This window comes from Megalobrama amblycephala, linkage group LG13 (genome assembly GCF_018812025.1).
Source record: "Megalobrama amblycephala isolate DHTTF-2021 linkage group LG13, ASM1881202v1, whole genome shotgun sequence".
In the NCBI taxonomy this organism is placed as follows: Eukaryota; Metazoa; Chordata; class Actinopteri; order Cypriniformes; family Xenocyprididae; genus Megalobrama; species Megalobrama amblycephala.
In genome coordinates, this window is record NC_063056.1 from 6,930,948 (window position 1) to 6,955,397 (window position 24,450).

General features: G+C 38.6%; 1 protein-coding gene across 1 annotated transcript in view; it reads right to left on the bottom strand.

Moving 5' to 3' along the window:
- The window catches only part of gli3 (GLI family zinc finger 3), a 201,444-nt gene that overhangs the window by 52,350 nt on the left and 124,644 nt on the right, over positions 1–24,450 (bottom strand). The window contains exon 4 of the mRNA XM_048153717.1: positions 12,752–12,857. Coding sequence (XP_048009674.1) covers positions 12,752–12,857 — 106 coding nt within the window. The remainder of the gene's footprint in view (positions 1–12,751; positions 12,858–24,450) is intronic.

Genomic DNA, 24,450 nt, shown 5'->3' on the forward strand with positions numbered 1-24,450 from the left:
ACTTTACAGGATTCTAATTTATCGTACAAGATTATCAGGAATAACTATTTTATTTTATACAACTTTTACTATTACCCTGATAAAAAAAGAGAAGATATAATTAAGAATTATATTGTAATTATATAAAATTATATAATAAGACTACATTAAATACTGTTAAATGCCCTGAAGAATCTCTTATATAATGGTTCAAATAGTATTACAGTTTAAAATAACTTTTTTTAAATTAAGTTATTTGAAATTGTAATTTACTCACAAAGTTAAATTATCAGCAGCTATTACTCCAGTCTTCAGTCACATGATCTTTCAGAAATCATTCTAAAAAGTTGATTTGGTGTTCAAGAAATATTTATTATTATTATCAATGTTGGAAGCAGCTGTGCTGCTTAATGTTTTATTGAAAACTGTGATGCATTTTTTTTTTCAGGATTCTTTGATGAATAGAAAGTTAAAAAGAACAGCATTTATCTAAAATGGAAATCTTTTGTAATAATGCAAATGCCTTTACTGTTTTTATATCAATTTAATGCATCCTGAAAATAAGTAATTTCATTAATAAAAATTTAAAAAATATATTACTGACCACAAACTTTTGAATATCAAATACCCAATCTTAAAATTGGCTTTGTAAATGTATATATATATATATATATATTTACAAATATAGAGAGTATATGAAGAAAGAGAGAGTGCACACATGTTTGCATCTGCAGGGGGCTGTTGAGATAAAAGACTGTTCTTTACGCTAAGCACAGCGTCACCACTCAGATTGGGCAGCCCGACAACAGTTTATGTAAATATCACAATTCAAAGCACTCCCGTCTCACACACATACACGCAAACAGTGCAAGCATGGAGCTATATTTTATGCTGTGTTTTGCTTTCTAAAAAAGGGTTTAGATGTTCAGCAGTATTATCACAATCAACAGAAATGGTCATCTTATTTTTTTTATTTTGCTTAACTTGCATTACTTTGAAAACCCACTAACAAACAATGCTTCAAAGCCTTCAGCCAACTGCAAATATCTGGGTTACCTCTCTTAAAGTGACAGAAAAATAGCAAGGGAAAGTACAAATATTACACTGGCCTATGTATAAACATTTCTCTTTATCACTGCAAATTATCTAAGCCACTCCGAAAACAAAGAAAACAGGAAGAAATCTCTTGCTTTATTTTAAATTATATGTAGTTGAAAAACATGAGACAACAGCCTGAACATTTTACTTTTGCCTACAAAAACACATTCCAGCACAGCGGCCATAAAATCTGCCCAGTTAAATCTCATTGGCTACCTGGGGAAAGACTGTAATTACTGCAGCTATTAATTTGACCCCAATTAGTGACTGGAAATGAACAGTTAAGGTGCTTGTAATTTCCACTAATTGCTTGGTATTAGGCTGAATTCAGTGATTATTGATTGAAGAGAATGCAAAGGGCAGACTGTGGACAACGAAATTATGCACTTTAACACATTTGAGGAGTGTTGATTTACCAAGCACGTCTTATTTTATTTTTTTTTATTTGAAAGACATTTTTGCCTTTACTACAGTTCTCGTAAGTAGCTGTACTGCCAAGCCAAGCCAGTGAGTCTATTAAGTATGTGAGGAGTGTGTCTGGTAATGCGTGTTATTTTATTGCTTGCTCCGAGCACAAGAGGTTCTAACTCTTGAGTAAACTCTGGTGTTGGGCAATTGACTTGCGACGAATGCCTCCGTTTGTTCAGAGCAGTCACCGAGGAGACCGAATCCTGTCACTTGGGCTTTGTGTGTGTGTGTGTGTGTGTGTGTGTGTCTTTTGTTTGGCTGAGAAAATAACACTCAAGCAAAAGAGACACTGAGTCAGTTGAGGGAACACTTACTATTAAGCACTAGACATAATGAACAAGTCAGCAAGATGCATTCACAAACAGACGCCCTGCAGAGAGTGTCTCTTTAGCATTTATTGTATTTAAGGAGAAGTGATCTGTTTTAAAAAGGATAAACAGAGCCAAACTGTTCCCAGGTCAGGGCTGGCAAAAGGTCAAGAGAGTCATGTGATTAAAATGATTATTTAATTTATAAATTGTTTCAAAAAGGAGAATAATTTTTTTTAATTACTATAAAAGCTGTCATTTCGATATTTCTATAGTTTTACAGCTATAGTTTTGCAAAAACAAAGATTCAGAGATTCAGCCTGGTGAGTAGTTCATGTGGCCCGATAAAATAAAATAATAATAAAAAAAAAAAATATTCAACACAATGGCTGACTTCCTGTATGAATGTCTGACTTCCTGTGTAAGTAAAATAAACCGAACAGCCACATTAGTCTACACAACCCCCCGCCATTTAATATTGAATACCACACCGGTGCCCTCTCCCGTATGAATTCATAACCCACACGATTATCCTCTGCAGTAATTGCGCTTTTCCATGGCCTAATAAGACTGCCGCGGGAGAGAGGGAGAAAACACAAAGGACAGTTAATTTGTGATTTCCTCTGCTCATTCGGAGGCAAATTAAGTGTCAAACTGCTAATATGAAGCATATTTCATTTTATGAGCTTTTAATTTAATTCCGTCACCTCATATCACAGCCATTAGTGTCGTTTAGCGCGCTATGCTAGCAGCTTCCACTCAGAGCAAAGAGGGCAATAAATAAACATGTTTCAATTAAAGTCTTCTCAAATAATAGGACAGGACTGGCTAACTCTGCCTCGTCAACCAGCAAATCAGCACCGGTTGAGGGAAATGAGATGGCCATTACCACTGTGTTTTTTCTTTCTTTCTTTTCCTGTTTTTTTTTTTTTCTTTTTTTTCCTTTTTTTTTTTAGTCATAGATGCCCACTCGTAGCTGAGAAAGGCTGTGTAGATTGATAGCACTGCCGCAAGGTGAAAGCTACTGTAATTACGAGCTGTAATGAGGAGCTGCATGGGAAAGTACTGCAATAATATCCCGCCTGTTCCTAGGCATATATTTAAGAGTGCTAATAACGATTAATTCTGTTCACCAAGGAGAACTTGTCTTAAACAATTTAATTTTTCTCTCTTAACATCCACTCCAGCGTCTATGTCACCTCCTTACACAAACACACACTCTGTGCACTTTCTGTTCACTTACAGGTGTAACAAAATAGCAAAACAAATTTGGTGACACTCAAAATTGAAATGTCTTCAATTACTAGAGAAAATTTTACGAAAAACAAAATATAGACCTCAGTTCAATTAGGATATTTAAGTATCTTTTATAAATGTACACTAGAAAAAAACATTACTGGTGTGCATCTTGGGACAAAACAATGACACTGACATATTTTAAGATTATGTCAGTACAAGTTGCTTTCAGTTAAAACAGCTCAAACATGCATTTTAGTCTAGGACTTGTCTGTGAAACCGGGGGGAGGAGTACTAAACAGTCTTTGATAATTAATCCACTAGATCACAGGTAAGAGAAACTCAGGAAATAGAATAACACAACCACTTTGCCATAAATGAAACGGGACAAATGAACAAATTAATCTGAAGGCTTAAATACAAAGGAGAGTAATCAACATAAAACAGAACATGTGCATAAATGAAGACCCATGGAACACCCATGGAGACTAACTAGGAACAAAGGCAAACGGAAACAGGCAGAACCAAACTAAAACACACTGAAACTAAACAGAACTTAAACATAACTGTTACAATACGAATAAATTACGTTTAATATATTATGTTTAAAAAATATTAAAAAAGAAAACAGTTTATTAGTTTTTAATTTTAATGACTGTAAGGTCTGCAGTGCTGAAGAAACTTGTCTATATTGCTTTTATAAAATGAAAGGTGTCTGGCTGGGGTCTGAACACAGTAAATGCTGCATTACAGATCGCTTACTACCAGTATTGGGGAAAGTTTCTTTTAAAAGCAATGCGTTACACATGTGCGTTACACACTCTTTATTCCTATTCACATAATATAACTTTCTTATTTTTCACTAGATTACTTAACCTATTGCATAGTATTACTAAACGGAACGATTTATTACTAGCAATCCACCAGCGTAATCACCTAGTGTTAGCCATAGCCTGCTAGCTACCGTCTACTTTCTTTTTTCCTCTAAACCAACCTTCCTTGTCGATTTAATGGCGGATTTATCAGATGTATGTTATTCTGATCTGTCCTCGCCAGATCGGGAAGCTGTGGAGACGTTGCTGCCCGGCATTCATCGATCCACCGCGAGGTACAGCGTCCCGCACATCACCCTTGCCCCAGGCACCGGCAAGCGACCGAGACATCCAGCCAGCGAGTCCCGTGTGCGTTGCAGTTTTTCGGACGGCGTTCATCAAACACACGGTCAGTCATGTCCGACGATTATCATGTGTATTAAATGCAACATGTACAGCTTAGCTCTTTCTGTCAGCAGTGAGCCTTACACATGTGATAAATGCAGGGATATTGTCAGGCTGACAGAGAGAATCTCAGAATTAGAGACACGCATCCAAACTTTAATTGAGGATAGTGAGAATGAAAGGGCCTTAGATACTGCTTTGGATGCGACTAGCCTAGTAAACACTGCACATTCGGTTCCGGTTGTAGAAGCCACGCAGCAGGCTAACTGGGTGACTGTGAAGCGGCATAATGGCAAGAACAAACACCACTCTTCCGTTCCGATTAGAACATCAAACAGGTTCTCCCCACTCAGTGACGCACCCACTGAGAATCCTGTTGAAAGTGCCCTAGTTATTGGCGATTCTATTACACGGAACGTGAAAATAGAGACACCAGCCACCATAGTCACATGTTTGCCGGGGGCCAGAGCACCTGACATCAAAGCAAATTTAAAAGTGCTGGCTAATGCTAAACGTAAATATTCTAAAATCATTATCCACGTCGGCACAAATGATGTTCGACTTCGCCAGTCGGAGATCACTAAAATTAACATTAAAGAGGTGTGTGAACTCGCAAATTCAATGTCAGCAGAAGTAATTTGTTCTGGCCCTCTTCCTGTTTGTCGGAGTGATGAGATAGTTAGCAGGTTATCATCACTCAATGGCTGGCTGTCTAAGTGGTGTCCGCAGAATAATATAGGTTTCATAGACAATTGGAAAAGCTTTTGGGGCAGACCTGATCTGTTGAAAAGAGATGGTATTCATCCCTCCCGGGATGGTGCTGCTCTTCTATCTAGAAATTTGGCAAATAGTCTTAGAGCTGAAACATGACAAACCAGGGCCCAGATCAGGACGCAGACAAACTGGCTAAACCGACCGTCTGATAGCCGCCTCACGTCACAGAACTCAAATAATTCACAGCACATAGAAACTCTTTCACCTAGATATTATCACATAGAGACTGTGTCTGTACCTCGAACTAGTAAATACAAAAAACTTCCGAAACCTTTTAAGGGTAAAATTTAATTGATGTTCAAAAAATGAAAATCACAGATAAATCAGATAAACAAATGATAAAGCTTGGGTTACTGAATATTAGATCTATTTCTTCAAAAGCACTTATTGTAAATGAAATTATCACAGATAATAAACTAGACTTGCTGTGTTTGACAGAAACCTGGCTAAAACCAGACGATTACATTACTTTAAATGAGTCTAGTCCTCAAGGTTATGATTATCGACACAATCCTCGACAGAAAGGCAAAGGGGGAGGTGTTGCTGTAATTTATAGTAATATATTCAGAATCATTCAAAAGAATTTCAAATATAATTCCTTTGAAGTGATGGTGCTTTATGTAACATTATGTAAGTTGACATTTGTGCTGGCTACTATATACAGGCCACCAGGGCACCATAATGACTTTATCAAAGAATTTGCTGATTTTATATCAGAGTTAGTACTGGCTGCGGATAAAGTCCTTGTTGTTGGTGATTTTAATATCCATGTAGATAATAATAAAGACGCATTTGGATTGGCATTTGCAGACATTTTAAACTCTATTGGAGTTAGACAACACGTGTCAGGACCCACTCATTGTCGTAATCATACCCTAGATCTAATACTGTCGCATGGAATTGATATTGATGCTGTTGAAATTCTACAGCAGAGCGATGATATATCAGATCATTATTTAGTCTCGTGTATAATACAATTAGCCAAGGCTACAAAACCACCACCCAGCCATAAATATCGTAGAACCATCACGTCTACCACTAAAGATTGCTTTATAAATAATCTCCCCGAGCAGTTTCATCGCCTTAGTATACCTGACAACTTAGAAGAACTCGATGCTGCAACAGAAACTATTGGCTCTCTCTTTTCCAGCACATTAGATGCAGTCGCTCCTTTACGTCTAAAGAAGATTAAGGAAACTAATCCAACGCCGTGGTATGATGAGCACACTCGGGCTCTAAAACGAGCTGTGAGAAAAGCTGAACGTAGTTGGAAGAAAACAAAACTAGAAGTTTTTCGCCTTTCGTGGAAAGAAAAAATGATTGAGTACAGAACGGCTATAAGAAATGCTAGATCTACTTATTTTTCAAATCTCTTAATAGAAAACAAACATAATCCTAGGTATTTATTTGACACAGTGGCTAAATTAACTAGAAACAGAGATTCAACTGCTGACGTTTCCATAGAGCACAGCAGTAATGACTTTATGAACTTCTTTACTTGCAAGATTGATAATATTAGAGAGAAAATTAAAAACATGCAACCGTCCACAGTTTCGCTTCAGACAGTGCACTGTAGTGTCCCTGAGGTAAAACTAGAATCATTCGCCGCTATAGGAGAGGAAGAATTATCTAAACTTATCAAATCATCAAAATCAACGACATGTATGTTAGACCCAATGCCGACTAAACTACTGAAAGAAATGCTTCCAGAGGTCGTAGGTCCACTTCTTGATATAATTAATTCATCCTTAACACTAGGATACGTGCCAAAAACCTTTAAGCAGGCTATTATTAAACCACTTATTAAAAAACCTCAACTAGATCCAAGAGATTTAGTAAATTACAGGCCAATCTCGAATCTACCTTTTCTGTCAAAGATACTAGAAAAGGCAGTTTCAACACAACTGTGCTCCTTTTTAGAAAGAAATGGAATCTGTGAGGATTTCCAGTCAGGATTTAGACCATACCATAGTACTGAGACTGCTCTCGTTAGAGTTACAAACGATCTACTCTTATCATCCGATCGTGGCTGTATTTCTCTATTAGTGTTATTAGATCTCAGTGCTGCTTTTGACACTATCAATCACAACATTCTTTTAAAAAGACTTGAAAACTATATTGGCATTAGTGGAATTGCTTTGGCATGGTTCAAATCGTACTTATCTGACCGTTATCAGTCTGTAGTAGTTAATGAAGAGATGTCGTATCGATCACAAGTTCAATATGGAGTACCACAAGGCTCAGTACTAGGACCGTTGCTTTTCACTCTGTACATGCTGCCCTTAGGAGAGATAATTAGGAAGCATGGTGTTAGTTTTCACTGCTACGCTGACGATACTCAGCTCTATATTTCCTCGCGCCCTGACGAAACCTACAAATTCACAAAACTAACAGAATGCATAGCTGACATTAAAAACTGGATGACAAGAAATTTCTTATTATTAAATTCAGAAAAAACTGATATCCTAATCTTTGGACCAAAAACTTCCTCACGAAAAAACCTTGAATACTCTCTAACACTTGACGGGTGCTCCATTAAACCTTCGTCCTCAGTTAGGAACCTGGGTGTGCTCTTCGATACCAATCTTTCATTTGAAAGTCATGTTTCTAGTATCTGTAAAACCGCCTTCTTCCATCTAAAAAATATATCTAAATTACGACATATGCTCTCAATGACAAATGCGGAACAGTTGGTTCATGCATTCATGACCTCAAGACTAGATTATTGTAACGCTCTACTGGGTGGTTGTTCTGCTCGGCTTTTAAACAGACTACAGTTGGTCCAAAATGCGGCAGCTAGAGTTCTTACTAGAACCAGAAAGTATGACCATATTAGCCCAGTTCTGTCAACATTACATTGGCTCCCTATTAAACATCGTATAGATTTTAAAATCTTGCTACTTACTTATAAAGCTCTAAATGGTTTAGCTCCCCAGTACCTAAGTGAGCTCTTAATGCATTATAGTCCTTCACGTTTATTGCGATCTCAGAATTCAGGCCAGTTGATAATACCCAGAATATCAAAATCAACTGAAGGCGGCAGATCCTTTTCCTATTTAGCACCTAAACTCTGGAACAATCTTCCTAGCATTGTTCGGGAAGCAGACACACTCTGTCAGTTTAAATCTAGACTAAAAACACATCTCTTTGCTCTTGCATACACATAACACATTATCAATACATTAACATTTTTCAAATCCGTTAAAGGATTGTTACGCTGCAATAATTAGGTCGGCCGGAACCGAGAACATTTCCTATAACACTAGATATACCTGTACATCAGAATAAGAATGGCATCTACGCTAATATCTGTCTCTCTGCTTATCCTGAGGTTTGCCGGGTGCTGGATCCAGGCCGTATCCAGATCAGATGGAGAACCTGTGTCTGGACCTGACTACAACGTAGCCCAGGAGACAATGGGCCTACAGATCCAGTTCTGGCTGCATCTATAATTCAGATTTTTAATCCCCGTATCCGCTTACATATATTTATATATAATCTATTTTTAATCTCTATAATAAAAATGTATAATTCAGATTTTGATCTCCATATCCATTTACATATATTATATATATCTTCCAAGGGGTTTTTTCCCTCCTAGGACTTTTTTCCCCAGTGTTAACACGCTGGGTTTTTCTCCTAGGGGGTTTTTTCCACCCCTGGGAGTCAGCCGACATTGGCTTAATGTAGCACCATCTTGTATATGTTACATATTACCACGCTTGTTTGTACAGCTTATTTTTAACCACTTCCCTTTTTTCTGTGCTTCTAATATGTAAAGCTGCTTTGAAACAATTACCAATTGTAAAAGTGCTATATAAATAAATTTGACTTGACTTGACTTGACATGTTACTCCCTAAAAAGTACCAAATTGTGTTAGTTACTTTTTATGGAAAGTAATGTGTTATGTTACTTTTGCATTACTTTTTCTCTGGGCTGGGCTTACCTTTTTGTTTTTTAAAAACAAAATAGCAAAAGTTATATTTTTGGCAAATGTAAAGGCCCTTTCACAACAAAAGTGAAATGAATAAGCCTTAAGCTGAAGGAAATGCAAATTCACACCTGTACAGTAGAGGGCACAGCTCAAACAAACCTTTCAGCTGTGCTGCCATTCTGGATTAGAACACAGGAGAAGAAAGTTCAACACTCGTACTTCAGCAATAAAAAAAAAAAAAAAAAAAAAAAAAAATATATATATATATATATATATATATATATATATATATATATATATATATATATATATATATATATATATATATATAAATGTGATGTTTATCTAAAGTGATTTTTGCTTATTGGTATGGTTGAACTGGATCATTGAAGGTCAGCAGCAAAGACACTGATAAAAATTTAGATTAAATATGTAAATTACATTTGTATTTTTTAAAATATATTTAATTATTGGAGGTTAGCATAATGTTCTGAGTTTGCATTTCTCTGTTTTTATTCATTTTGAAGAATCTGAATCTTTGTGTGTGTGTGTGTGTGTGTGTGCAAGTGAGATGAGTAAATGCATGCTCACATTTAGTCTAGAACAATAACTATCATATTTAAATACAATGCCTCTGCACCTTACTCCCAATTTCATCAACATGGGGACAGGAGAGGTGTCAGTCAATACATGGTAAGTGGTAAGTAACTTGCATTATTTGAAAAAGTAACGAAGATATGTTGTTGTAAATGTAAAAGTAATGCCTTACATTACTTGTTACTCGTTAATTGAGAAACATAATCTGATTACGTAACTCATGTTACTTGTAATGTGTTATCTCCAACACTGCCAACTACCATCATTTTACTGCCAGTTTAAATAAAAGTTCTTGCCATGTCACTAAACTATATTAATGGGACCGGACACTGTTATCGCTGTTTGTCATATTCAAAGACTCAAAGTAAAGTGATTTGTGGGATGGCTCACACTCTGTTAGGTACGTACATAAAGGTGCGTATGTCTACTGCAAGGCAAGTGTAGCAAGTCAGGCATGTACTGTGAATACAACCGCCCCACCTGTAATTTAATTCACCTGCTTTCCCTTTCTTCCTCTAACCCACGCCCTGCTCCATGCATCTTTTCAGCGGATGATAAACCATGGCAGATATTTGTTTGAGTCTTGTTTGAGTCTTGCATTGCCCCATTATCTCCGCATAAGCTAAATGCTAAATTATATTTGCCATTTTGTTTATACTGACATCGGACATAAATCAAGCCCCCGGCGCACGTTTCTCCCCCCTTTTCACACCTCTCTTTAGCACGCGAGTTACAGCTAGGAGACGACATAAAAAATTCATTATTCTTAGCAGTGTAATGGGCACAAGAGAGATATGACTCTCGAGGATGTAGAAGGGGGGGCGTGGGGAAAGCAAAGGATGTAATGATGAACAATACAAAATGTAATACGGACCAAGTAGCTACCCCATTTAATTTGTCCCACCAAAGGCTATGGTGGTTTTGCGTGTCATGCAAAAGAGGTGGAGATAGGAAGAAGAGTAGAGACAGATGAGGAAAAATTTATCAAAAAGCAAACACAAAAAATTGGAACATGGTGTGCTTTAATCCTGAATTGAACACAAGACAATCAGAAAAAAGGAAATGATAAGTAAAACATGAAACATGAAAAAGAGAGTTTAAAAGATTAGAAATGCATACTCGCACATCTCAGAGATGTGAGGCTGAGAGTAGGGGAAACTGCTGAGGGAATCTCCCGTAAAGAGAGCTATACAGAACCCGTGAGGGAACACAAACACGTACAAACATACATACACACTTACATAGTCTTTGATTTTATATAAAAAGAAAAATTCTGAAATTCTGAAATTTAAATTTCTCTGTCAATACAAAAAAAAAATATATGTAATTCCAACTTTATTGTATATCCTCTTCTCTGACTGAAAATATAATTGTATTGGGACTGTCACTGGAGAGAGTGTTAAAGCTCCTCAGGTCGTATTTTTGGCGGAAAATTTGTAGAAATTATTCTTTCATGTGATGCAAACAAATGACTACAAATAAACAGAAACAGTCGTGACTGAATAAGTACATGCCCTCTTTTGTTAAATAACGGTAAATACCACTTTATTTCTGAGACAAATGTGCAATCTAGACAATTCATTATGATCAATGTATCACTTATTATTGTAAAACTGTGGTAGAATATTGATGCTTTGGTTTTTAAATCTTTAAGTAAACAACAAAAATGCCAACAAACGGCCACTTTTATCATGCTCGTTTTGAGATCTCGCTAGTTTCCAGTGATTTCTTTCTCATTAGTTTTCTGATAAAACTTCCATTTGTTGGTGAAATGATAAGTTTGTGTGATGTTGTTCCAGAGAGTTGTGTTACGGGCGGGTTTTGGTAAAGTGCTGCGGAGCTTCTGGCCCGACGATGGAAGCACAGCGTGATTTTGGGCTCGGTTCGAGGCTATTAGTCCAGCCTAGCCTGTTGAAAGCCCTGGCTTGCACTGGCCCGACAGTGGAAAGTGGCTATTGTGATCTCACAAAGTGACTTTTTATCTTGAAGAAGGTAACATCTTCATACGAGTTTCACCTAGTGTACAAAAGCAACAAAAATGTTCCTCATTTGGCGTTGATGTGGGGTATTGTTGCACTACATGTGACAGCTTGCAGAACAGCTGTGAGAGAGAGGAGTTTGTTACATCTTCTCTGAGAGGGCCTGATGAGCAGTTTTAGAGGAATCATGCACTAACAGGCTGCCATGTCTGTCTCTGTGTCTGACGCATTCATTAGCATGTCTCTTGACAGTGTGTTCACCCAATCTTTGATCTCTGACACAGAACTACAGATCATCTGAGAGATGTATGGATCACATCCCATGCAAACAGCTAACACACCATGTACTGCACGGACACTCCTTCCTATGATACATCTGCCTAGATGAGAACTGATGATATTATGCAGATTATAAAATAATATTATCAAGTCGTAATTTATATTACAATCAAATCGAAAACATGAAGAAACTCTGAAAGTTGACTCTGAAAGTTGATTGAAAGTTCTGATACATGTAAGGCATATCAAGGAAATCCTACAAATGAATAGGGTAAACATTTTAACAGATATCACCATATTTTCCCCAGCTGATTAATTAATATAATTATTTTGTATTACAGGTTTTCTGAAATGTTGTTTAAATATGCAAATTACTCATTATCTAATTAAATATGCACTAATTTGCACCACAGAAACCTGAACACTGGATGAATTCAGGTTAAAAATTCTTGTTTCATGTTGTTAACATATAAGAGTTAAAAGTTTTACAGAAGAGATTTTGGATATCTCTTTTTATCTCTCCATAAAAAATACTGTCAAGGTTGGTGTATGTAACTAATGCTGAAGTAGACATTTCGGGCTCATTTTGAGAAAACGTTTTACATACGTTTTACACAATTACATAAACTGTAATTGAAATCTACAGATACAAATAGATAAAGTGTAATAAAATAAATCACTTTAAATGTGTATTTTGGATGTTTTCATACCAGTAGCCTGAATGACAAGTGGCCAAAAGCAAAATGGCCAAAAATCTCAAAATTGACCAGTGCCTGTAGTGTCTTACATTAGAATGGGATAGAAGGCAAAAGACATTACTGGTGACATTAAATATGGGACTAGACATAAATAAAGTTGTGCGAGTGTTTGTGTTTACTCACACGTGTAGTGGCGGTACCGGCGAGGGTTCGTAAATGTACCGGCCTTGTGTGTGTCTATCATCAATTGGTACCGGATGGTGAAAAGCAGGAAAGAACTGAGGTGTAGCTGTAAAAAGAAAAATAGAGATTATTAAAAATGAATTGTGATTAAATGTTTAAACAAAAAAAAAAAAACATGTTATACAGTAATTTGTTTCATAAGAATGCATTCACAGATTTGTTTTGTAAACCAACATAAAGCTATAAGTACACTTATGGCAAAAAATCCACAAATTTGTGTGCAACATCATCACAAAAACACACAGTTGCTTCAAGGCTAATCAGTAACAACAACCTTTTGTGATAAGATATCCTGTATAGTATGTCCCATATGTGCTTGTGTTTACATAGTGCAGTGTTGGATTGTGTGCTCCTCTGCATTTCAACAAGCTTCAAAAAATGATTCGTCACAACAGTCAGAGAGAAATGGGAAGACTTTATAAAATCCAGAGATAAAATATTAAAACACTGGGATAAAATCTGATCACAAACACAGTCTATATTTAGACCAGATAGAGGAGGCTTAAAAAGTATAATCAGTGTTAAACATCAGCATAAAAATCTTTCAAAGCAACTCAACATTTGAGTTTGAATCACTCTGAGTTCAAAAGTGCACCTCTGTTTTAGGTTAAAAAAGAATCTGTAGAAGAATTTGTAAGACCTGAAAATGTAATCCAGTTCCCTGAACAAGGAATGAGATACTGTGCCATGGTGTTGATGCTACTGGAATGCATCCTGTGGAACTGGCGTCTAAAGCATGTGTGCAAACATAACAATTCTATTGGGTAATGTATGGAAGGTCAGTGACATAGTGTGACATGTCAGCAAGATCATAAAGGGCATCTAAAATCAGCTTGAAAATGCTATTTCATGAAATAAAGTTGAATCCGTAATTTCTTTACAAGGTACACTGTGTTATTTCAGCAGTCAATCATGAAAGTCTGGTGGTTGAAAGCTTCTGGCAACATTAAAGGGGCTCCATGTAAGATGTTTACTTTAATAAAGCATAAAAATACCCTGATATGTTTGCAGATATTTAGGAAACATGCTAAGTTCACCTACTTGTTCCTCAGAAAAACAATGCTACAGCCAGATATTCTACTTTGAAAATGTGCGTTCCATGTCGGAATGTCTGTCTTTGTTTTGGTCTGTGTGAAACTTTGCTGCCAGTTTATCCAATAGTATTTCAACATCACAGGTTGCCAGTTGGTGGAAAACACAGTGTATTGCAACCATGGAAACCAACAAACAAACTGGGTCAGAGAATCGCAGATTCTACTTGACCTAAAAAGCCTCTGCATCCATCTAAATATCTCTATGAACAACAGCGTATTAAAACACAGATAAATCAACTCATCAGCTTACAGTGTTCAGCTTTCATTGTGAATTGTGCTCCTTATTGTTGCTGGCAACCCGCGTCTTTGAACAAACAATATTTTGAATTTGGACTGCAGTACCTATTTTGAACACTGGGTGTCATTCCTACATAGAGCCCCTTCAAATCCAGAAGAGAAGACAAGTTTAGAGAAAGCGCAAGTATATTTATGAGTGCACAGGACAAATTTTTTTGTGCGTACATAAAATCTGAGCGAGCAGAGCCATGAGACAGTTAAGCCCACTGAATATTTGAAAGCGTGCATCCAGTTTTGTGCTAGAGTGAAGGAAATCTGCCTGCGAGCGGAGAGATTCATTACATGGATGCGCTCTCGCGTTACAGTAATGCCTCTCGACATTTGTCATTAAAATGATAAACGGCCTCAAAAAAACTATAAAAAAGAGATCAAAATTGTGTCTGAAAGCTGCACTTGTCATGAGTCAGGTTTGATGTTCTCCCTGTTTCTTTTCCTCCTATCATTATTGCTACTTTGACTCAGCTGTTTGTCATTGCAATCGGCGCTCGCGCTGATCATTTCCACACCTGTTTCTTCTCTACTCTAATTTTCTCTGCTATTTCTCCCTGCTGTTTTCTCGCCTCTTTGCCAGATTATTATATGTGTTTTCTTATGTGTTACTCAGCACTTTATGCAAACAAGTCTCCTTCTTATGTTCGTTGTTTTTTTTGTTAGTCTTAGTCTCAGTCCGATTCTTAGTCTTATCTGTTTGGCACCGCCGTGTACGTCATACCTGTTCGCTGTCCAGTCTCCCTGCTGCCTGAGATCGTTTGGATCACCTGCCACCTGCGGCACAGTCACTCCAAGTCCGGGACTGAATCTCTATGTTGCAGCGAGCTCTCCACCAAGCTAGGCTTCTCGACTGCTGGCGGTACTGCATCAGGGGAGACGCTCTGTGCCCGACTATGCCATAGAGTTCCGCACACTGGTAGCCACATGTGAGTGGAATGAACCTGCCTTGATTGCACGTTTTGTAGAAGGCTTGAATTCTGACCTAAAGGATGAGTTCTATGCTTGTGATTTTCCCACTGGCCTGGATCAACTGGTGGAGCTGGCAATCTGGCTGGACAAACGTTTTGAGTTGCACTGCCACGCACGGGGCGTGGACCCTGAGCCAGCCGCTCAGTATGACTGTAGCATAGAGCTTCTTCCTGGTACCACCCCTCCTCGCAGGCGTTTGTATTCTTTATCCGCTCCCGAACGCGAGGCCCTAGAGAAGTATCTAGCAGAGTCAAAGTGGCAGCCAAAGTTTTCACGAAGCTAGACCTCCGTAACGCTTATCATTTAGTGCACATTAAGGAAGGCGACGAATGGAAGTCCGTGTTCAATACTCCCTTAGGGCACTTTTAATATCGGGTTTTACCGTTCGGGCTAGTCAACGCTCCGGCTGTTTTTCAAGCCCTTGTTAACAACGTTTTGAGAGACATGCTCAATATTTTCGTTTTCATTTACCTGGATGATATCCTGATTTTTTTCTCCGTCTCTCCAGGTGCATGTCCAACACGTCCGTTGTGTATTACAGCATCTCTTGGAGAATCGTCTCTTTGTAAAGGCAAGAGAAGTGTGCTTTTCACATCAGGTCTGTCACGTTCCTAGGCTCGGTTGTATCAGCAGAGGGTATCAGTATGGACCCTGCTAAGGTTCGTGCGGTCATCGAATGGCCTATTCCTGACTCTCGTACCGCGCTCCAATGATTTTTGTGGTTTGCACATTTTTATCGCCATTTCATTTCAAATTTTAGTCAGGTGGTGGCTCCCTTGACCGTGCTCACCTCAGCTAAATCTCGTTTCGTCTGGTCAAAGTCCACCCAAGACGTGTTTGATTATCTTAAGAAATTATTCACCTCTGCGCCCATTCTCATTACACCTGACCCCAAGAGACAATTTATCGTTGAAGTAGATGCTTCTGATGTGGCTGTGGGAGCGGTGCTTTCGCAGCGCTCACCACTCGATGGGAAGGTTCACCCGTGTGCTTTTTTTTTCCACCGACTCTCGTCGGCCGAACGTAATTATGATAGAGGGAACCGTGAACTTCTAGCTATCCGCCTGGCTCTTGGAGAATGGCACCACTAGCTAGAGGGCTCCTCTGTACCTTTCATAGTCTGGACAGATCACAGAAATCTCAAATACACTCGCTCTGCTAAGAGATTAAATGCTCGTCAAGCTCGCTGGGCTCTTTTCTTTGGCTGTTTCGATTTTTCTATTTCCTTTAGACCCGTTGTTAAGAACGTGAAGCCTGACTCCCTCTCTCGCCAGTTTGGTTCGTCGGAGATAGCCTCAACCACAGAGACTATCTTGCCAAGCAGTTGCGTGGTCGGGCCGTTATCTGGGGAATCGAGAAACAGGTAAGGCAGCACTCACTCATGTCTCTATACCTTGGCGGTGCCCCCAGGATCAATTGTTTGTTCCTAAGTCTGTTCGTCCTGCTGTTCTTCGCTGGGGGCATTCTTCTAAATTGGTCGTCCACCCTGGGGTGAGGGGCACTCTTGCTACGATAAGTCAAAGATTTTGGTGGCCCACGAGGGCTCGCGATGTTCGCCGTTTCGTTGCCTCTTGTTCCATTTGTGCCCAGACCAAGTTGAGTAATTCTCCACCCGCTGGTCTTCTCAGGTCGCTCCCTGTTCCGTCTCGTCCTTGGTCCCATATTGCTGTGGACTTCGTTACTGGGATTCCCTTGTCGACCAATAAAACCGTTATTTTGACAATCGTCGACCGTTTCTCTAAGGCCGCCCATTTCGTTCCCCTCAGTAAACTTCCCTCCGCTAAGGAGACAGCGCAGGTAATGTTTGAACACGTTTCCAAGCTTCATGGACTTCCTTCTGATATTGTGTCTGACAGAGGTCCCCAATTTGCTTCTCAATTCTGGTCCTTTTCCCATCGTCAAGGTTCTCAGTCCTGTAGCCGTCAGACTCAAATTACCCCATTATCTGCGACACGTTCATCCTGTCTTCCACGTAGCCTGTATTAAGCTGGTTGTTCATGTTCCCTCCCGACCCACCACCTGTCCTGTTCACCACCGGGGGCGTGGACATCAGTATCTAGTCGATTGGGAGGGGTATGGTCCCGAGGAGAGAAGCTGGATTCCAGCCCGGGACGTCCTGGACCGCTCGCTTATCGAGGACTTCCTTCGCTCTCGCCAGTCTTCTTCCTCGGGAGCACAAGGGGGTGCTCCTCGGGGGAGGGGTACTGTCATGAGTTGGGTTTGATATTCTCCGTTTCTTTTCCTCCTATCAGTATTGCTACTGTGACTCAGCTGTTTGTCATTGCAATTAGCGCTCGCACTGATTATTTCCACACCTGTTTCTTCTCTACTCTAATTTTCTCTGCTATTTCTGTCTGCTGTTTTCTCGCCTCTTTGCCAGATTATTATACGTGTTTTCTTACGTGTTACTCGGCACTTTATGCAAACAAGTCTCCTTCTTATGTTCGTTGTTTTGTTAGTCTTAGTCTCAGTCCAATTCTTAGTCTTATCTGTTTGGCACCACCATGTACGTAATACCTGTTCTCTGCCCAGTCTCCCTGCTGCCTGAGATCATTTGGATCACCTGCCACCTGTGGTACAGTCACTCCAAGTCTGGGACAGAGTCTCTACGTTGCAGCGAGCTCTCCGCCAAGCCCAGGATTTCCTTTTTGTTTCTTTGTACTGTTTTCCAGCTGCGAGCATCTAAGAAGCTGGAGCTCGGCAGACTGTCTGTGTTTTGACTCTGTGGCAGTAATAAACTGTATCTGAACTGGCCATTCGCTTCTGGGTCCTCTGTCCGCTCTGACAGCACTAGTTGTTTTTGTTGGTTAAAATGAATGGAGAATATCTTGTGTTTTTCCGTGAGTGCTCGACCATGACGATTGGCGCCTATGATTAGGGGTGTAATGGTTCACAGTAAAAAATCGAACTGTACCATTCTCCACCCATGGTTTGGCACACACTTGCACTACGGTATAACTTAAATCTGGTCACGCATCTATAATATGATTTAACCTGGCACACTAGGGCTGGGCGATATATCGAATGCTTTTGTCACGCGCATTTCAGTAAAGTAAAGTAAAGCCGGTTCCCTGATTACTGCTAAATTGCCATCACCTGCTTTCAAATGGAGCGGCATTTAATAGACAGAGCTGTAGTTCACTGACAAGCCACGCAATATCACGTTCAATATCGATATGAATCGCCGTCAATAATGAACGCGTTATTGCGTGGCTTGTCAGTGATCTACGGCTCTGTCTATTAAATGCCGCTCCATTTGAAAGCAGGTGATGGCGATTTAGTGGTAATCAGGGAACCGGCTTTACTGACGAAATGCGCGTGGCAATCTCATTCGATATATCGCCCAGCCCTACATAACACATTATCTACTTTTATAATTCAAATCATGTAAATTGTTAGGCTGCATAAATTAGGTCAGACGGAACCGGGAACACTTCCCATAACACCTGATGTACCCGCTACATCATAAGAAGAATGGTGTCTACGCTAAAATTAGTCTCTCTCTGTTTATCCCGATGTTTTCCATAGTCTGCCAGATCCAGGCCGTATCCAAATGAGATGAAGGACCTGCGCCTAGACATGACGACAATGCAGCCCTTAAGTGTGTAAACTAAACTATCCACTGCAAAGGCCTCCTTCCCTTTCCTTTCCCTCTGTATAGATAAAACGTTATCAAAAAGATTCTAGTTCGCATGGATCCACGGAAATGACTAATAATTCTGTATTATGCAGGCCAGACAAGTAATTTGGTGATATCACTTTGTAAAGAAAGACTAAGGGTCTGCACACATACACATTCAAATGCGCATACCTATAAACATGTAAATGAATGGCAAGAACGCTTTAAAAGTCTTCTGTTTTCAGTTAAAAAGGTGTCATTTAAGTGGACCCTATGTAATAATTAATGATTTTTACAATGGAAGTGATTCAATCAAAAACTTACTTTAGCTCGATAATAACTTTTTCCTAGAGCTGCTGTAAAACCAAAACAATCTCTGTCCATTAATTTTCCTATTATCATTGTGAAGCTGCTTTGAAACAATTTGTATTGTAAAAAGAGCTATATTAATGAAAATGACTTGACTAATGACTAATGTATGTTTCTATCAATGGATACGCATTCTGGTTTCCCAATACATTACAACAACAGCCATAATAATAATAAAATAAAATAAAAAACATGGACAAAACTGTCTCTTTATAGAGTGCCGTATGCTCTGTATGACCAGTCATTTACGCCCGTCAACACCTGAATGTTGATAGCGTGCAAGCAGAGGACAGACCTGAACAGCACATGTTGCTATCTGTGTTTAAACTAAACTCATTTAAGCCTTGCCAATTTAAACATTCAAGAGCCAGAAGACGCAAAGGAGAACTCGCACGTGCTGAGAGAAGATTTGTGTGTGCACTCATCAACCCACGTGGGTTTGCTCACAAAATTCTTCTCACAGCACAAGTTCTCATTCGCTTATACTCGCAAATATTGAGTTCTATATATTGAGGACAAATTTTTACACAAAAATTATGTCAACATGCCTGTCTTGGTGAGTATCCTAGCAGACATAGTCAGTTACATCTTAAGTGAACGTATAGTATCACTGTACTGGATTCATTATGTCTTAAAGTGACAGCAGCCTAATATTCCTGTCTGTGTTTTTAATGTTAATCAAACAACAAAAGACAAGGAAATCACTCACTGCTCTAGAATGAAAAGCTTCTGTAACTTTAATAAAGATTAATCTTTAATTTATAGTCAAATATGAAATGATATTTTACAATTGATTACTTTATTTTTACATTTAGATATCTGAAAAACCTGGAAAGCACTGTTTATTTTATTTGTATCTTTGTTCCCTTGTATTTATTTGTGCTGTTGCTTGTTAGATTATTTGTTCTTATTTTCTGTATATTTATTTGACAGCAGTCCTTTTTTCCCTGAACATATCAAACTGTGACTCAAAAAACGTAATACAAACTGAACCATGAATAATTTGAATCGTTACACACCTAATATATATATATGTGTGCGCGTGTGTGTGTGTGTGCGTGTGTGTGCGTGCGTGTATGTGTGTGTGTGTATGAATGTATGTATATATAATTGGTAAAATATAAAACAAAGTTAATATAGAGAGAAGCGAAACTGTTTTTAGCTTGAAAACATCTGGCATCCTCGTGCCAAGGTGTTTAAGGGCTGTACCCAGAGACCAATGGCCAACATCTGGGCCTAATGCCGCACCATGCCGTGAGCTCCTCACATTTGTAAAGCCCTGCTTTACCTCATTCCTCATCTATTAGGGACTGTTAGCGTTTCATACACCATGTGACGGCACTCAGAAAGCTAAATGGTGAAACTGCAAGTACTGCAGCTCTCATTCCAACACTAGTCCTTGAGAAAATCACATCTGATCAGATCAAAAAGTCCAGAAAGCCAGAAAGAATTTGACACTGGACCCAAATGTGTTTTTCAGGGCTGTTGGACTATTTCTTGTCCTTAAATGAAAAGAACATAGAAAGAAATCAAACAGGGAAGCAGAAAAAAATCATGACCAGCTGCATGCAGGGAAACACATACAAACAGAAATTATATAAAAAATTATCAAATCATTACAAATTTAAAACAACAAAACAGGACAATACAGTGATATCTTCCAAAGAGTCCAGATTTTCCCATAAAAATCTGCATTCACATTGCCAAAACATTGCTATACAGTTGCTCAGAGTATTTTTTTTTTGGGAATATTTTAGTGTAATTACAACCTTTCTATCCCCACCTCTCTCTTTGTTCTTCCTTTATCACGCCACAAAACATTTACTCTCCATATGCCGTACAGCACTCCTTCAGTAAACCTTCAACTCTCTCTCTCATTGCTATTGTTTTATTCCCCCTGTTCCTGTCCCATCACTCATAATATTCTGTTCATCCCTCATATCAACACTCATCTCTCTCTTGCTCCTCAAAAGTTGTATGTTCCCAAATTCAGCTTCCTCCACTCCATCAGTAGCTCATTTCAGAGTTGCTCTGCACTCTGTCAACCGTCCTCTCCCACGTTCGTCTCTGCTCCTTCATCAATTTCTTTTTCCTCTCCTGTATCAACCCCACCATCTTTCCACACCAATTCTTTTACTTTTTCTTGTTCCTTTTATCAGGTGTGTCTTTGCAGTTTACTCTTTCTCTCCTACCAGCCTCACTCATATACAAGTGATACTTGTTAGGGGCACCTTTAGCTGATATATTGAAAAATCAAACTATGTTTCATAAATGATAAAAATCTGGAATTAAAATTTCATCATGGTTTTGATCATGGTCAACCTTTAAGTTAATTTTATAAATTGTCTGTCTATTGTTGCTAATATAACAAGGTAGCTAAAGGTAGTAAAGTAACTTGAAAACCACAATTGTTTTCTAAAATGCATTGTATGTGTCAGGGTTGCTTGCACAGGAACACACAATGAAGGAGATTAGGTTCAAATAAGTCTTTACTTGGGAAATCCAACAGGTACAGGCAGAAACGCAACGACACAGGATAAACAAGACCGGACCATGAACACAGGGAAGACAGGAACTTAAATACACAGATGAATTAACCAAAATGACACACAGCTGTGATGTTGATGCAGATGGGATGGTGTCCACGGTGACAGATTGTGGTGGGAAATTAGACAAAGGAAACACATGTGACTGAAGGAATCCAACTAAAATTCCATGAGAATTATAACGAACATAACATAACCATGACAGTGTGATGGTAATGACAGAAGAATTGTGACAACAATTAAAAGTGACAACAATTATTATTTTTTAATTCTACACATAAATAAAGAATGGCCCGTAAGTCCGTGTCGAAGGTAGATAGAAGTCCGACCGAGGCGGAGCCGACGTACCGAGGGAGTCCGGCGAGGCCGAATGCCCGATGGTCACTGCTGACATCGAGGGTGGAAGGGTAGAAGATCTTGAAGGGTAGTACAGAAGTCCAAATGAAATAAAACGGTCTCAGTGGCATTTTGGAGAGGTGGTGGGAGAGGAAGGTTGGGTGGGGACGATAGTTCAAAACGTTCAGTTTCTCCAAAATGACAATTGTCCAGTGAAAAACCCAAATCTCACTCTCAGTGGCGGGAGGGTGGGCGGGGCTCACTTCCATGCCCTCGATATCCATTAGAACTCCCTCGGTGATAGATATTGCAGCCGGCTTGCACACCTGGTCAGACACGTGTTGCTCAGGCTCCGTCGCGTGGTTCAGCTCGGTTGCTCCCAAAAGCATTGGCTCAAATGTTGCGGCGGAGTCACTCACGTGGCCTGAGGTGGGCTCACGCTGCCGATCCTTGTCATCTGGGTGGTTTAGGTTGTGCACTGGGTTATGAGTGGGGCTGGCGTCATCGTCGACAGGTCCGACGGTAAGCGGCAATCCACAGGACGCCAGCACCCACTCCACAAATTCCCTGAAGCTCCCCCGAGGACCACTCCTGGATAACTGCGCTCTTGTGGAGGTGTTGAGTCCGGCGATCAGGAACGAGCATAGGCAGTCATCCGGGAAGGTTGTTAGATGGGCCAGGTTCAAATAATCCTCCAAATGTCTTTCGAGGGAGCTATCTCCCTGTTCAAGGCACATGAGGCAAACAGCAGGGAAGTCCATGGTGATGGGGAAAAAACAAAAAAGTCCCAAATAACACACATACAAGATAAATAAACACAGGAGCACGCCGCTAATCAATTTAAGGTCCGGTCATCTGTCAGGGTTGCTTGCGCAGGAACACACAACGAAGGAGATTAGCTTCAAATAAGTCTTTACTTGGGAAACCCAACAGGTACAGGCAGAAACACAACACAACACAGGATAAACAAGACCAGACCATGAACACAGGGAAGACAGGAACTTAAATACACAGATGAATTAACCAAAATGACAAACAGCTGTGATGATTGGGATGGTGTCCATGGTGACAGATTGTGGCGGGAAACTAGACAAAGGAAACACATGTGACTGAAGGAATCCAACTAAAAGTCCATGAGAACTAAAACGAACATAACATAACTGTGACAGTGTGATGGTAATGACAGAAGAATTGGTGACAACAATTATTATTTTTTAATTAATTCTACACATAAATAAATAGAATAGGCATAAATGTAATACAAATTCTAAGTTCTTTGTTATTTTCTTTTTAAAAAGTTTTGTAATTTTAAGAAACATTAAATGAATTCTTTGTTCAAAAAAATTCTAGGTAGGGGACAAGTAAAATAAACATTAAAAATGATAGATAATGAGAACTAATGAGAGAAGTATATAATATAATACAAATTCTTAATTTCTTAGTAATATTCATTTAAAAGTTTAGCAATTGTAAGAAACTTCATAAATTTATTTTTTAAAAATTAACATTTAAAAAGTGTTTAAAATGTTAAAAATTCTCAACAAAAAGTAATTAAATATTACATAATGAAGTAAAAGGGATTTTAGGATTATATTAGCTTTAATAATTCTATTAATAATTCCCCCCCCCCCCATTCTCTCTCTCTGCATGAACAACAGATGTATATTCGATTTTCACTCTGTTGTTTACATTCAAAAGTCTGTATCTAAATAGAGTTTCCCATCACCTTCTTTTTCCTAGCCTATGCACTCCATTTCAAAAGAAAGCATGATATATAATGTTATCTGTCCATGAGAGAACAAAAGCAAACAGTTTAGGGAGGACAAAAAAAGGAATATATATCTCCAGTAATCCATATCCTCATTTTTTGTGCAAAACACTCTTACATAAAAAAAATATTGTTGTTTTACAGGTATATCCTGAATTGTTACTAACAAAACACAATCACTGTAAAATGTGAATCACGTGCATTTAACCAGAAAGAGCACACATGAATTAATTAATGTAACTATATGTTACTGCCTCTAAATTAAAGCAACATGCAGCATAACACCAATGTTTTTTCAATAAAAACCTTTGTATAAAATAAATAAAGTCTAGACTGTAATAAGTGAAGATGCTGGGATCTAGAGAGATCTGTTAGTGTTTAAATGTTCTGTTGTTGCCAGTCATTTGAATCAAGTCAGGAAATACCTGTAAAATAACAGTATTTTTTAACATTTAATGAAAATTTATGTAAAAGTTTTTTGCACTTTATTTAAATTAGGATATCTTACTTTAATTTAAAGTGAAGATATTTGATTGTAGTAATTCAGGAATTACCTAAAATAACAGCGTTTTTCGGTTTATTTAAATTAGGATATTTTACTTTAATTTAAAGCCACTGCTGCCAGTCATTGACCGTTTTTTTTTTTTTAC